The 16,707-nt window shown below is 41.4% G+C and overlaps 1 protein-coding gene across 1 annotated transcript in view; it reads left to right on the forward strand.

Moving 5' to 3' along the window:
- Positions 1 to 16,707, forward strand: part of C8A (complement C8 alpha chain) — a 95,090-nt gene that overhangs the window by 62,906 nt on the left and 15,477 nt on the right. The window contains exons 9-10 of the mRNA XM_020976904.2: positions 8,215 to 8,331; positions 11,617 to 11,774. Of these exons, the coding sequence (XP_020832563.1) occupies positions 8,215 to 8,331; positions 11,617 to 11,774 (275 nt within the window). The remainder of the gene's footprint in view (positions 1 to 8,214; positions 8,332 to 11,616; positions 11,775 to 16,707) is intronic.

The raw sequence follows: 16,707 nt of genomic DNA on the forward strand, positions 1-16,707 counted from the left end.
TAATTAAATGTGCTAAGTTTCCCTCAATTAGCAATACATTAAAAATTAAAAGTGCTTAAATGAAGGCTGGCGGAAAAAAAAAAAGCCCTTTGCCTGGAGCTGAGTGCTGGTACTTAACCAGTTCCCTCCTCCTGGAGCCTCTTGCATCTGATTCAGACACTTCAGAATGGTGGTTTTTTCCTAATCCAGGATTTTTCCAAACAATAGCACAAAACATTTCAGTGCTTTTATGGATCTACCCAGCAGCCTCTGGCAGGAGGGAAGGAGAGGGAACGTGGGAGCTCTCTCAGCTCATGAGTTATATGACGTTAAGGAAGCTATCACCTCTCTCTGGGTCTCCATTTCTGGATCTAGCAAATGTGGAGATTCAATGAAGTGTTCTCAAATGTACCATTCAGCTCCCCAGTTGTACACTACTCTAAAAAAAGGGAAGTGCGGTAGAAACAACAACAAGGACAGCTAGACTTGCAGTTAGGAGAGCAGAGAGACTGTGGCTAAGTGACTGTTCCTCTCTATACAGTTTCCTCATTTATAAAATGGGGATAATGATATTTGAAAGTATCTACCTCACAGGGATCCATAGTCTATTGGCAACCTCATCAACTCCCATAGATTCAACTATCATTCTTATTCAGATGTCTCCCAATCAATTGACCAGCATTGATTAAGTGTCTGTTAAGTACTAGGCACTGGGAAAAGTGGGGCAGTTAGAAGGCTCAGTGGATAGAGTGCTGGACCTGAAGTCAGGAAGACCTGAGTTCAAATATGGCCTTAGATACTCACTAGCTGCATGGCCCTGGACAAGTCACTTAGCTGGGTTTGCCTCAGTTTCTTCATTCATAAAATGAGCTGGAGAAGGAAATGGCAAACCATTCCAGTATCTTTACCAAGAAAACTCTAAATGAGGTCACAAAGAGTTGGACATGACTGAAAAATAACTGAATAACAACCAGAAAAGAACTAAGGATAGAAATACAAAGGTGAAACAGGGCCTATTCTCATTGAGTTTACATCCTACTAGGAGTAGACATTTTCATAGATAAATAAATGCAAGGTACAGGAAAAATACACTGTGAGGATGAGGACATCACTGGCAACTCAGGGAATCAGGAAAGTGGGTGGTAATTGAACTGAAACTTGAAAGAAAGATAGGGATTTGAAAAGGATGGAGAGAGAATTCCAGGCATTGGGGACGTCCTGGAGTTAGGTAGAAGCAGGGATTTGTGTACTAGAAGTGGCAAGCAGGTCATTGGCTGGGGGTGTCCACTATGAGAGAAGGAGTAATTTGCAATTATTCTAGAAAGATAGGGAAAGACCTTAGCTCAAAAAAACCATGCTCTCCCATTTCATCCAGGACAATCATCAGTTGTCTTGAGTTATGTCTTGCAGTACACTCTGATGACTCCGGAGGAGAGAGGCTGATGACTTTGTATAGCTCTGCCTCACTTAAATCCAATTCACTTGCAAGTCAAGACATCACCTTCCATCTTTGGTCCTCTTTAAAAACAAAGGGAAGGGGGGCGGAGCCAAGATGATGGAGTGAAAGCAGCAACTTGCTTGAGCTCTCCCCCAAACCCCTCCAAATACCTATAAAAATGGCTCTAAACAAGTTCTAAGGCAGCTTAACCCACAAAAAGACAGAGTAAAACAAATTTCCAGCCCAAGACAACCTGGATGATTGATCTGAAAGGTACATCACACTAGGCTGGGAGTGGAGCACAGTGTGGTGTGGGCACAGGCCACAGCAAACCTGGAGCAGGCCTCAGAGGACTGAATCTTGGGCAGCTGTGGTGGTTTCCAGACTCCTCAATCCACAAATACCAAAGACAACTTAGAAGGTCACTGGGAAAAGTCTGTTTCTGTGGTGCTGAGAGAGGAAGGTGGGGTCTCAGATCCATTCCCCAAAAGTGTGGCCCTGGGGTGGGCAGCTGCTTCCCAAGCTTCTGGCCCACAGACTGAGGGGGAATCCAGTGGCTGATCAGAGGGGGATTGCAGGGATCTCTCTGCTGGTGCTGAGGCAGGAATCTCTTGCATTGCCCGTGCTTGGATCTGGGTCACAGTTCTGGACGGGGGTCCTGGGGTGAGAAGGAGCACTGGCACAGTGGAGCTTGTAGTGGATATGGATAGGAAACCTTCCTCACAGTTCCAGGACAGAAAGGAGTGCTTGTGGTCAGTAATAGACCACAGCACAGGACAGGAAAGGAGTAAACACCTCACCCCTTATCATACCACCTTGGAAGAACTGAAAATTTGTGGGTCCCTACAAGTATCTCTGAAAATGGCTATATAACCCCCTGAAGCTTGGGACAGTACATTCTCCACATTGGAAGCAGACTCTCACCTTAACAAAGGTTTAAAACTCAAGTAATTGGCTGGGATCATGAGCAAGCAGCGCAAAAAGAGTCAGACTATATTATCTTACTTTGGTGACAAAGAAGATCAAAATAAAAAACCAGAAGAAGACAACAAAGTCAAAGCTCCTACAGCCAAAGCCTCCAAGAAAAATATGAATCAGTTCCAGGCCTTGGAAGAGCTCAAAAAGGATTTTGGGAAGCAAGTAAGAGAAGTAGAGGAAAAACTGGGAAGAGAAATGAGAGTGATGCAAGAAAATCATGAAAAACAAATCAACAGTTTGCTAAAGGAGAACCAAAAAAATACTGAAGAAAATAACACCTTAAAAAATAGCCTAACCCAAATGGCAAAAGAGGTCCAAAAAGCCAATGAGGAGAAGAATGCCCTAAAAAGAAAAATTGGCCAAATGGAAAAGGAAGTCCAAAAGATTACTGAAGAAAATACTTCCTTAAAAATTAGAATAGAGCAATTGGAGGCTATTGACTTTATGAGAAATCAAGACACTGTAAAACAAATCCAAAAGAATGAAAAATAGAAAAATGTGAAATATCTCATTGGAAAAACAACTGACCTGGAAAATAGATCCAGGAGAGAGAATTTAAAAATTATTGGACTATCTGAAAGCCATGATCAAAAAAAGACCCTAGACATCATGTTTCAAGAAATTATCAAGGAAAACTGCCCTGATATATTAGAGCCAGAGGGTAAAATAGAAATTGAAAGAATCCACCGATCTCCTCCTGAAAGAGATCCCCAAAGGAAAACTCCTAGGAATATTGTAACCAAATTCCAGAGTTCCCAGGTCAAGGAGAAAATATTACAAGCTGCCAGAAAGAAACAATTCAAGTACTGTGGAAACACAATCAGGATAACACAAGATTTAGCAGCTTCTACATTAAAGGACCAGGGCATGGAATATCTGGAGGGCAAAGGAGATAGGATTACAACCAAGAATCACCTACCCAGCAAAAATGAGTATAATCCTTTAGGGGGAAAAATGGTCATTCAGTGAAATAGAGGACTTTCAAGCATTCTTGATGAAAAGACCAGAGCTGAATAGAAAATTGAGTTTCAAATATAGTACTCAAGTGGAATATGAAGAGGTAAACAGGAAAGGAAAATCATAAGAGACTTATTAAGGTTGAACTGTTACATTCCTGCATGGAAAGATGATATTTGTAACTCATGAGATCTTTGTCAGTATTACAGTAGTTGGAGGAAAAACATTATATGTATGTATGTATAGGTAGATAAATAGATAGATAGATAGATAGATAGATAGATAGATAGATAGATAGATAGAGGCCACAGGGTGAGTTGAAGATTAAGGGGTTATATCTGGAGAATAAAATTAAGGGATGAGAGAGGATTATATTGGAGAAGAAGAAAGGGAGAGGTAGAATGGGGTAAATTATCTCACAAAAAAAAACAGAAAAGAAAATCTCTTACAGTGGAGGGGAAATGGGGAAGGTGAGAGGGAATGAGTGAATCTTATTCTCATAGGATTTGGCTTAAGGAGGGAATAACATACACATTCAATTGGGTATGGAAATCTGTCTTACCCTGGAAAATAGGGGAGAAGGGGACAAGAGAAGGGGGATGATAGAGAGGAGGGCAGATTGGAAAAGGGGGTAATCAGATGTAAATACTTCTGAGGAGGGACAGGGTCAAAAGAAAGAATAGAATAAATGGGAGGGCAGGATAAGATTAAGGGAAATAGAGTTAGTTTTTCACAACATGTCTACTATGGAAGTATTTTGTATAACTGCACATGTACAACCTATATTGAGTTACTTACCTTTTCAATGAGGGTGGGTGGGGAGGGAGGAAGGGAGAAGATTTGAAACTTAAAGTTTTAAAAACATATGTTTAAAAAAATGTTTTCACATGCTACTGGGATATAAGAAATACAGGAAATGGGGTACAGCAGTCTATCCAGCCCTACAGGATAATAGAAGGGGAAGGGGATAAGAGAAGCGGGGAAGAGATAGAAGAGAGGGCAGACTAGGGTAAAGGATATTCAGAATGCAAGCCATCTTGGGGTGGAGGGAGGGAGAGATGGGGTGAAAATTTGGAACTCAAAATCTTGTGGAAGTATTGAAAACTGAAAATAAATAAATTTACACACACACACACACAAAGAAAACAAAGGACAGACAACAACGACAACCACACCAACAGAAAGATAGGTTAGAACCACACTGTGAAGGGCATTGAATAACAAGCAGAGAAGTTTGTATGTCAATGTGAGGCAATAGGAAACCCAGATCTATACATCATGCCCTCTTCTCTATCCTGAGCTCCATTGCCTAATATCCAGGTCCCTGATAGATGTCTCTACCCAGGCATCTCAGAAGTGTCTTAAACTCAACATGTCAAAAGAAAGAACTCTTCTTTTCCCTAACTCCACGACTTCTCTTACGTTCCCTGTTTTGGTCAAGGGTGCAACCACTTTTCGAGTCACCAAAGTCCACAGCCAAAGTATCATCCTCTACTCTTCACTCTTACTCATCCAATCAGTTGCATAGGCTTGTCAATTCCATCTCCTCAATATCTTCTCTCTACTCATACCACAACTAGGCTAGGCCAGGCCCTTATCAGCTCTTGCTTAGGCTACTACAACCACTTCCTCATTGATTTTTCTCCATTCAGTCTCTTCCACTTCAAGCCCACCCACTATTTTGTTCAGATATTTCACTTGTATCTGATTCTTCATGACAGCATCTGGGGTTTTCTTGGCAAAGATACTGGAGTAGTTTGCCATTTCCACCTCATTTTGCAGATGAGGAAACTAAGGCAAATAGGTTTAAGTGACTTGACCAGCATCACATAGCTAGAAAAAATCTAAGGCTAGGTTTGAACTCAGGAAGAGGAGTTTTCCTGATTCCTAGACCTGTGCTCTATGCACTCTGGTGCCACCTAGCTGCCTGATATTTTTAAATATTAGGCTTCAGTCTTCCCTACTTCCCTGCATTGACTTTAGGATAAAATACAAGCTCTTCTGTTTAGCTTCTGAAACCCATCACAATTTAGCTCTAGAGTATCTGTCTAGCCTGATCACACATTTCTCCCCATCATGGACTCCATACCACAGTCCAACTGGACTACTTGTTGTTTCCTGTACATGACATCTCATCTTCCACCTCCAGGCCTTTGTATGTAACTATATCTATAATGCTGTCCTTATTTCTACTTCTTGGAACCCCTTTGAGACTCAAATTCAATATCCTTTCCAAGAGTCCTTTTCTGATTCCATGAGTTGTTAGGGACTTGCCAGATCACTTTGTATTTGTTTGGTCTATATTCTGTGTTTGCTTATCTGAGAATATGTTGCATCCCTTCCCTCATGCCAGGAGAAGGGAGAGGGATAGGGGTTTTCTCACCTCTGTGTTTTTATCCCCAGTTCTAGCATAGCTGCTTAATCAATGCTTGTTGATAAATTGAAGTTGAAATGAGATAGTACATCAAAGTACTTTTGTTAAGGGGTAGCTAGGTGATGCAGTGGACAGAGGGACAGGCCTGGTGTCAGTCAGAAGGACCTGTGTTCAAATCTGACCTCAGACACTTCTTACTAGCCATGTGACTCTAGACAAGTCATTTAACCTTTTTTGTCTCAGTTTCCTCATCTGTCAAATAAGCTGGAGAAATGGCAAACTGCTTCAGCGTCTTTGCTAAGAAAACCGCAAAGGGATTTGTTAAGAGTCAGACTTGACTGAAAACGATTAAACAACAACTTTGTTATGCCATCCAGTAAGCATTAAACAGGCCCTGCCCTCAAGGAGCTTACATTCTATAAGAGATAAACTTTCCTTATTCATGGAACAAAGGAATGGGGACAGATGATCTCCAATGTCCTTTTCAGTTCTAACTCCATGATTCTAACCCCACTCATAACAGATGCAGAAAATATGGGCCAGGAATGGGAAGGGGCTCCCTCAAAGTCACACAAATAGTAACTGGCCAGATCTCAGGTTGAAACTACTAAATTCAATGCTATTCCCACTACACCATGGAACACTTGGACTTGGAGCACAAAGACTTGGATTCTCTTCCTGAGAGTAACCTTGGGCAAGTCATTTTCTTTTTCTGGCTCCAATCTTCTCTGCCATATGGGAAGGGTGAGCTTACTAATCTCCACAACTCCTTCTAGCTCTCACAGGCTAGGAGTCAGACAGCTTATAAGTGTCTGATATGGGATTTGAAGAGAATTTTTCCTGACTCCAAGGCCAGGACCATCCACCACACAACACTACCTCTCGATTTCCATTGATTGTTCCAACTCCTGTTTTCTAGCCTGAACCAAACAAATCTCATCTTGCTTTCAAATGATAGGCACCCAGATACTTGAAGATGGCCCTCGTGTCTCCCCAGAAATTCTGTCTTCTCTAAGTTAAATGTCTCTAATTCATATAACTGGTTCTCATATACCATGGTGTTGAGTCCTGTGAAAAATCATTCTGGACAGTAATTCAATCATTTTGGTATAATAATATACAGGCTGTCATATTAGGTTAGTCAGTCAGTCAATAAGCATTTACTAAGGACCTATGATATGCCAGACGCTATGCTAAGTGCTGGAGATTAAAATAAAAAGGCATAAACAGAGTTCCTACCCTCAAAGAACTTATGGTCAAGAGCCAGAGGTGAGGAAGAAAAGTGTTCTAGGCTTGGAGCACAGCCAATGCAAAAGTATGGAGTCAAAAGATGGAATGCGGTGTTCAAGGAAGAGCTTGTATGTTTGCATTATAGAATTGGGTGTAGGGGAGCAAAATATAAAGAAAATAGAAAGTGAGGGGTGGGGGACAATTTATAAAAAAAGATTTATATTTATTCCTGGAGGTAGTAGGGAGCTCCTTGAATTTATTGAGTAAGAGTTAGTCGTGGGCAGATGTGTATTTTTGACAGATCACTTTGGCATCTGATGGAGGATACATTGGAGTGGAGGGAAACCTGAAGCAGGAAAACACATTAAAAAGTGATTGCCTACCCCCTTCCTGACAGAGAGAATGGTCTCAAGATGCAAAATGAGACATACATTATCAGACACAGCTAATCTGAGAATTTGTTTCTCTTGACTGTATGTATTTGTTTAATGGTTTAATTTTTCCATTTAAAAATTTGGGATTCAGAGAGGGGTTGGTATGGGTAGCCAAAAGAAAAAGAAAAGAAAGTGGGCCACTGATAGGTTTTAAAATGCCAACTTTAATTTAGTAAAAAGAAAAAAAAATCACAGAAGAAAAGAGGAAGCCTGAAAGCATCACAATAGGTTTGAACATTACATGCTTAATTTTGTAAAGATTTTTTTAAAGTGAGCTGTATGCAATAGAGATACCCAGTTTCCTGACCAATCCTTTTTTTTCTTTTTTCTAGTATAAATGTGAAAATTCCCACTTTGATGTTTATGTTTAAAGTATAAAAGAAAAGAAGGCTATTTCAAGAGTCCAGGAAAGAGATGATGAGGGCACAGTCTAGGTTTGTGGCTGGTTGAAGGAGAAGATTGAACAGCTGATGGCCTATAAGCAATGAATGTGGAAGTTGAGCTGAGGGTGACGCTGAGGTTTTGAGCCTGGGTTACTGGAAGGATGGGAGGTACTGGAGCAGTTAGGAAGAGGCTGAGCCCCATGGTGCCTCGAGTGTGGTGAGAATACAGGTGCCAAGAGAGAGCCCATGAATTGGGCCTGGTTGTCCTTGACATTGACTATAGAATTCATGTTCCCCACAGCGTCTTTTGTTTTTGAGTAATATGACTCATTCTCTTCTACCTTCTTCTTCCTTCTCTCTCCCTCTCCCTCTCTCACTGTCCCTACCCCTTTCCTTCTCTTTCTCCTTCTCCTTCCCCAACACCTTTGTTTCTTTTTCTAGAGGTTACTGATGAAGCTATAAGTTCCTGTTTTGGAGCATCCCTGGGTATCCAATATAAGTTGGTTCAAGGTCAATTGATGGGCTCAAAATGTAAGAAAAGTGGAGATGGAACCTATGGTAAGTCCCTTGCAAATACCTTCATCAGTTACCATGAATGCCAATTTTCCACATAGTCCATTGCCTCCAGATGTCCACAGATTTAGAGTTCCAGCATTGCAAAAGCCCTCAGAAGGCATCTGGTCCAACTCACATCTGTACAAGAATTGTTTCAATAAACATATCCAACAAGTGGACATCCAAACCTGGAAGACCTCCAATGAGAGGTAGCTCACTTCTCTCCCATGCAGCCTCTTCTGCTTTTGGGGAGCCCTATTTTCAGTGAATTTTCTCCTTCACATCAGACTCACTTCCACTTCTCAGCAATGTCCACTCTTGCTCCTAGTTCTAACCCCTGATATGAAGCAGAGTCAACCCAATCCTTTTTCCTCTTGACAACACTTTGAATACTCAGGATCTTAGGATCATAGATCTGAAGCTGAAGAGGGTCTCATAGGACCAGAAGGTATAAGTTTGTCATTTTACAAATGAGCGTAAAGAAATAATGAGAGGGGAAACGACTTGTCCAGGCCTCACGGCTAATGAGTGGCAGTTAGAATTTGAACCAAGGGCTTCTGACTCTGTAGCTCATGTTTGTTCAACCATAAGCTACCTCTTAAGACAGCTTTTGGGCCCTCTAGGTCTTCTCTTCCCTAGGCTTAATGTCTCCAGCCTCTTCAACCTTTCCTCAGATGGCATGAGCTCAAGTCCCCTCACCACGGAAGTCAAACTCCTCTGCATGCTCTCCAGTTTATCGATTTCCTTTCTAGAATATAGTACTCAAAGATCTGGGCCTTCTTTTTTCTTTCCTTCTCCTATCTAATCAATTACAAAGTCTTGTCAATTCTACATTCATAGACATCTATGAATCTATATGCAAACACATTATCACCAGGCTGCCAGAAAAGTGAAGAATTCTTTGACCACAAAAATCCTTGAAGCTAAGTTACTAAATCAATGTGGGAATTGTTGTCTGGGTCAAGCGGAAGTAGCTAAGCCAATGAAAATATAGATCACTCAATTAATGAGCATTTCTTAAGTGCCTACTTGGTTCCAGCCACAAATCTTTGAAATGTTAAGCTGTAGTGGTGTGCCCTCACCCTCTGGGAAGCTTTGTGAGGGCAGGGACTATGAATCACTGAAACTTGTGTATCTTCATCAGTGTCCACCACAGTGATGGCCAGATAGTAGGCATTTAATAAATGATATTTGAATTTAAACTTCAGGTTACTACTAATGGAACTGCTCCAGCTTCTCTTCATCACTCTATCTGATGACTGAATTAGGTTCTTTGGGGGGTGAAGCACAAGGAGGGCTAGAGATACGGTCAATAGCTGTACAAGGTGAGGCACTAAATAATTAAAATGCATTACCAAATGGTTGATTCAGTTTGGATCCAATTTCAAGAGTTCAATTGACTTAAATCAATCCGGACTCTGAAGCCATGCCTGATATTTCTTAAGCAATAAATACTTCCTGAATTCAAGGACCTTTGGTTCTATCAGGATGAGTCAACCTTCCGCAGAAATGGATCATGACCCCTTAACTTATTTAGTAGACTGCTTTGCCTGAACAGAACAAAACAAATCACCCTGCAGCTAATTTGGGTATGAACTCTACCCTGTCACCTCCCGTCTTCTGGGGCCAGAGATATACAGCCCAGTACTGGGTCCCTACCTGCCTTTCCAGCTTTGGAGGAAATGTCAGAGCTCAGGTCTGATGCCATAGGCTTCAAGAAGATAGAATCACGATAAAACTTGAAGCAATCTTATTTCTGCCTCTCTGTAACTCCCATCCACTGCTCCTAATTCTATCTTCTGGGCTCAAGAAAATCAAGCCTCTTCTATATGACAGCTCTTCCACAAAATGAATATTCCAGGAGGAACTGACCAGCTGAAGGAAGGGGCTGCAGGGGTAAAGGGATCCTCCCAGGTAAGAATGTTCCTGGGGAATGGTGAAGTCTGCAGAGCCAGGAGCAGAACTAGACCAGAGGACAGTGGGACTGTCACCTACATAGTCACCAAAAAGGAAGGCCTATGGGAGCATAGCAGGAATTCCACACACATGTCAAGACAAAGTCACAATCCTTTCACATAGCATTAGAAAATTCAAATGGCATGGAATAGATAGTATTTCTACATGGTGTGGCAGGCATCCTTGTATCCAGGCTGGGATCCCCTCAGCTAGTTTTCAGCTGGGGTTCTTAGTATTAATGATAATAACAACTGACATTTATGGGTTCGTAAAGTACTTTTATATGTTATCTCATTTGAGCCGTCGCAGAAAATAGGTAGTTATTGTCCCCATTTTACAGGTGAGAAAACTCAGGCTGATAGAAGTTAATTCACTTAGGGTCATACAGCTAGGAATTGACTGAGGCTGGATTTGAACTCATGTACTCCTGAGTGTAAGTCCAGAGCTCTGTGTTCACCTGGGTTTCCAGCCTAACGGCTCTGTATGTAAATCAACTTTACATTCACCAGTCAATTCACAAACATGTACCACTTACCATATACTAGGCCCTGTGTTAGGTGCTAAGGAAACAAGGGTTTCCAGGCCAGTGACTTCTACCTGAACTGCTTCACTTGGCCATCATAGAGTGAAGTTCTTACATTCTTCCTGCAGTTTATGGCAACACTAGATTGAGCCTTTCCTAAATTGCATATTGCTTATTCGTTGACACAGTTCAGTTTACATGTGTAGAATTTCCTTTTGGCTCCAGTCAGATGAGGATCTCCCAGGGAGAGGCTCTATCCAAGCAGAGAATGGGGGCATAACTAAATGGGATTCCTCCATTGTCCAAATCAAATATCAGGAAGTTCCCAGCATAACAGCAGCAGATTGGGTATAATTATGCTTTTATCACAAACCCAGTTAATTCATCTGCCCAATATAATGTCATCTTTGTGACAGTAGCATCAGGGTCTTATCCAAACTTTGTATCTTTCCTCAGAGCATAGTGCTGTGCACACAGTAGGTGTTTCACAATTTTTTTTAAAAGAATTAATGAATGAATGAGTTGTCACTACAAATCCTGAGTTTAGCTATTCTGTCTTTGTGCTGATAATGGCATTTTTCCCATACTACTAAGCACAGATCACATTACATTTTGTATATAATTATTTCTATTCAGATTGCCCCACTATGAGACTCTAAGTTCCATGAGGGCAGTATCTATGTTTTCTCTAATTTCCCTCACTTCCCAGCAGAGTTTCTGCAGATGTGGGCACTTAATGAGGTTTTTTTTTTTTAATTGAATAGAATTCACCTTAAGTGAACTAAACACTGTTTTTCATGTCGTGGCAGAAAAGGCCTTGAAAGACATGGGTGTTGAGGACATTATATCACGCGTGCGTGGTGGAACTGCTGTACCAAGCGCTGGCCTTTCCAACAGCTGGACAGCTGAGATGTATCTTTCCTGGGGGAGGTCGTTAAAGGATAATCCTGCTGTTATTGATTTTGAGGTAAGTCTTTTCTCAGTTGAAGAAACTCCACGGCCAGAAGGAATGAAAGTGAAACAGACCAAATCATTTCATATTTTTTATTATGAGCCCATCAGAGAACAAGATTAAATGTAACGGGGCACTGCCCTGGTAGCCTCCCTTTTGCTTCACCACAGGCAGTCTATTTCTTACCCAGAGCCCCCGAAGTGAGCTAGACCAGAAACTTCATATCTGGCCACTGCCTGGATCCTTCTCAGAGGGCCTTGGGAAGTAAGGCACTGATAGATAACTCCAAGAATGTCCTCAGGGTTGGATTACATTCAATCACTATGCTTCTCGTATCCAAAGGAAACATGATATACAAATGAAGAAAGGCTTGTCTCTCCTGCTGAGTGTCCCATTTAAAATCTGTTCTGATCAGAGTTTTGAAGGACAAGATAATTGAATATCCGATTCTCCTCTAGTGTTATGTTTTTTAAAAAATGTTTAAGTATGTAAGGGTGTGTTGTAGGTGGCAGGAAGGCTAGCAAGAATATAACTAAAGAGTCCAAGTAGCATTATTAGAGATGACTTTAGTAAGACTGATGTGGCATTCTTCAGTCAGGGCACTGGGACCCCAGCACAGAGTAGCAGAGATAAAAGGGTTGAGTCCTGCAAAGCACCATTTCTGATCTGGGTATCAAGGAGGCAAGTGGCCTTCAGATAACATTCTCCCCCCCCCCCACTTTCAGGGTTCTGTCGGCTACGCTAGGAAGGTTGTAGGTTCTGCTTCACATTATGGTTAGCCATATGATGCATTAACCAAAAAGATTTAGAGCAGGATGAAGTAGATAATATTGCATGTTAAAAATTAGTGTAATTCTAATAGAAGATCAGCAACTTTTAAGCCTCGGGGTTGGGGTACAATATAATGCCCCATAAGTACACACGGTTCCTTTTTCTTTTAAGGAGGTTTTTTTTTTTTGAGTTTTTTAGATGGGTCCTTGTGTCCTCAGGTACATTCACTCAGAGTCCCCAGGTGGAAATTTCCTAACATTTAAGCAGAGGTTATGCTTTCTACCTAACTTTATATTTATCTCTCTCTCTAGTTAACCCCTGGCCTCTTTGTGGTACAGGGAACATTCCACTTAATGTAATTGTTTGGGTAATGAAATAGCAGATTTTATTAAACTATGGAAATCCCTAGAAGGGGAAGTTGGGGAAAGAGCTGGTCTTTTCTTGGGACTTTTGTTACCTGGATGTTCTGCTCCAAGATAACTGTAGAATCAACAACTTTCTCCATAACTCCCTTCTCTGCCACAACTCAATCCTTTTATCCCACAAAAGTGTACTAATATGACATGATCCAGCCTTTCAGTTCCAAGCCCTCGGAAACTCTCCCTCTGGTTCTGAGATAGCTTCTTCCTTTTATTCAATTTCCTTAGGGTGTGACCCAGTCTCTCCTACAATGGCTTTGATTGGCTAAAAGAGGTATATAGGTCCGATTAAAATTCCCTCCTGATTATTTGATTTCAAGAAAGAGTAACAAAGGTAATAAATTTTAATTGGTTGGGATAATTCATGGAACCTCATCATTATATGTCTAGATGAGAGGGGAAGCAGGGTGGAATATAGTTATAGTGAACCTTGCAGCCAGAGTCCAAGTCTTGCCTCTGATATATACTAGCTATGTGACCTTAAATAAATCATGTACACTCTCAGTGCTCTAGACAACTTTCTTAGTTTACAAATTGCATAAAGGGTACTGACCAGCATTGGTAAAGGGAGTGTCTTTATTTGGGTGTTCCACATAAAATGGAAATAATAGCTTCAGTACCATCTTTAGCCTTTACACAAGTGAGGCAAGATGGCATAGTAGTGAGGAATACTTAAGCTCAAGTGTTCTTGACTCCTACACCTGATAGTTTTGTGACCATAGGCAGGTGACTTAACAGTGTACCAGGTGACCCCAAGACTAGAAGTTGTACTATATTTGCTGATCTGCCTTGATGGAAGATGTTTTCCCACATGGATTCCAAAATAAACAAACAAAAACTTACTCCAAATAGTATGGTCATGCTCCTTCTTTTGAGATAAACAAATACATCTAAACCGAGGTCCATTACATTCACCTTTCACTGACAAATGAATGGAAAACATTGTACGTGTTAGAAAGAGGTAGGATGGATTAACTTTAATTTTGTTTTTATGCCAACAATTGAGAAACTGATTTTTCAAGCACCTGAAATTTGGTGGAGGTGCTGGAAATGGGTATCATTGAGTGATGAGTGATTGAAAAATTCATAACCAGAGTATTCTGAAAACTTCCATGGCCAAAAGCCAAATTTTGTGCTTTCCTTGAAGAAAACTTCAAGGTAAAGAGTGAGAATTATGGTTTAAGTGAACAGTAAATATATCACTTGCTGTGTTCCCAAGAAAGATTTAAGGATCCAGTGAAGAGGAAGACTTGGAGGAGGCCAAAAGTAAAGCATGTTTGTCAATATGTTCAGAGGATGGCTGGAGGGGATGACTGGCTTCCTGAAAGGGTCAGTCTTTTCATTTCTGTGTCAATCAATCCATCTAGATGCCAAGTAACATTCAAGGTGTTAGGAAACATAGGAAAAGGAAACAATTCCTGGGGACTTTGTATCCCATGGGGGGAGATGACATGTACATGTATGATTATATACAGAATATGTATATAATCAATTAAAATCATTTTATTTATGGTGAGAAGGCACATATAGCAATGGGAATCAGGAAGGGCTTCCTATAGAAGGTAGATTATAGCCACACCTCAGAACATTGTGTCTCAGGTGGGAGTTTAGGAATAGATTCACTTATAAATCATTTTTAATCCCAGGCCACTGACCTGGATTGTCCAGCCCATACTCAACCCCTAGTATTTTCTAGCCTCCAGCACTATGTGAGGACCAACAGGTCTCTCTATGACAGATCAAAGACGCGGCATGCCTCTGCTGGCCTGGTGATAGCCATCCCTTGACAAAAATAGGACACAAATGATCTGCTCCATCAATAATGGGGATAAGACCAACAGATTCTACAGAGTTCTGATTTCTTGAAGGATCAGTTCCTGTAAGTATTCAATTTCAGCTAACACATGCAGAGCTACAAGACACTGAAAGAGTCCCAAATATGCTGAGGGAAGATAGAGTAAGAGATAAGGATAATTGATATTTCTATAGCCTTTTAAGGTTTCCACGGCTCCTTACATTCCTTATGTCACTGAATCCTCACAATAGCTCTGGAGGTAGGCACTCCAGGTATTATTGCCCCTATTTTACAAGTGAGGAGCACACCGCTCAGACAGGTTAGGTGACTGGGGCGTAGCCACATATAGCTAAGTCTCAAAGATTCCAAGCCAGGTTTCTCCTTATTCTTAGTTCCGTGCTCTTCCTGCCACATTATGATCAACAGTAGTCAGGGACCCTTTGCCACCTCCTATGAGTCCATGCTGCTGCCAGAATAACATTTTCTTACTTCTCTTAGTATGAGGGCACTTTCACAGCTGATGATGACTGTAACCCAAAAGCAGAGAGTCTCTGGCCCTAGGGGCTAAAAGCAAAGTTCAAGACCAGCTTCCATAAATCACCTCTCCCCAGAACAGCTGCCAGTCCTGCCCAAACAGACACAGGGCTGATGTCATATAAAGCAGCACAAGGAATTTCCCAGTATTGGTTATGATGCTCAGCCTTTGTCCTGCTTGGTTAAGGAGTTACTACACTATGGGTGGAAGCTGATGCTGTGTGTGGATAGAAAAAAGAAACTTGAGTGAGATCTAGAGCACCAAAGAAAGTCTGCCCCTGTAGGCTGCAGTGTATTGGGAATATTAGGGAATTTCATTTGTTCCGGATGTTAGCAATAGTTCCAGGAAGATATGCCTTGTTTTCTTTTGCCCTAGGATAGTGTGAACCTCTGGTCGGCATCTTTCTGGTGTATGAATCTGTGCTTGAGTTAGATTACCAAGGAGAGAAATTCATGACAATCACTAATATTAGCTGTCTGGCTGGACTCGTGAGGCATAGTATGGTTCCAAGGATTCACCGCTCTCTAGTGAGAGCTACCTGGAAAGGGATAGTCCCTTATAGCTGCATCCAGGTGTAAGCTTGAAAGATGAGCCCACAAGGTCAGCACCATGGCCAGCAACTTCAGTGGCTGGCACAGCTCTGCCATCATAGTCATAAATACACTAAAATCAGAAGTGAACGTTATAATAGTCTTCACATATGTGAAGGAATTCCGAATAGGAGAGGGTTTAGACTTGTTCCGTTTGGTCAGAGAGTAGAACTACTGGAGGAGCAATGAGTGAAAGTTACAGATATTCAAATTTAGACTTCATGGTATCGTGGGTACTGGACCTGCATTTCCCCTGATATAAGGAGCTCCTGATGAGAAATTTCATCTACGAATGCAGATTGGCACCTTCTTATCAACTTAGAGACTTAGAGAATTGTGTAGAGCACTGAAGGTTAGGTGACTTGCCTAAGATTACACAGCTAATATGTGTCAGTGGTAAGATGCAGTCAGGTGTTCCTGGCTCCAAGACTACCTCATTATAAAAACAACTCTTAATATCACTATGCTACACTTGAATGGAAGTTGGCTGTTTTATGTGAATGGAGGCCTTCAATCAAAGGTGAGATGACTACTTATTGGAGATGTCATAGAGAAGATTTTTATTTTAGGAGTGTTCATTTCCCACCCAGCTGATATCCTGAACCTCAACATCATCTCCAATAACTCAATTAGCAACACTGAATCAACTCTGAAATTCACTCTTTCTCAATATCCTTCTGGTGCCAGGATTTCTCCCTGCCTCTGATTGGAGAGAGTAGAGTTTGGACATTAGGGAGCTCCTCCATGGTCTTCCATTTAAAAAGGGGAATCAAGGCAGCCACCTCATCATCTCCCACCTACCTGTAGGTCTTCATCTTTCCCCCCTCACTGGGTACTC

The sequence above is a fragment of the Phascolarctos cinereus genome, unplaced genomic scaffold, assembly GCF_003287225.1.
Source record: "Phascolarctos cinereus isolate Bilbo 61053 unplaced genomic scaffold, phaCin_HiC Scaffold_5;HRSCAF=322, whole genome shotgun sequence".
Classification (NCBI taxonomy): domain Eukaryota; kingdom Metazoa; phylum Chordata; class Mammalia; order Diprotodontia; family Phascolarctidae; genus Phascolarctos; species Phascolarctos cinereus.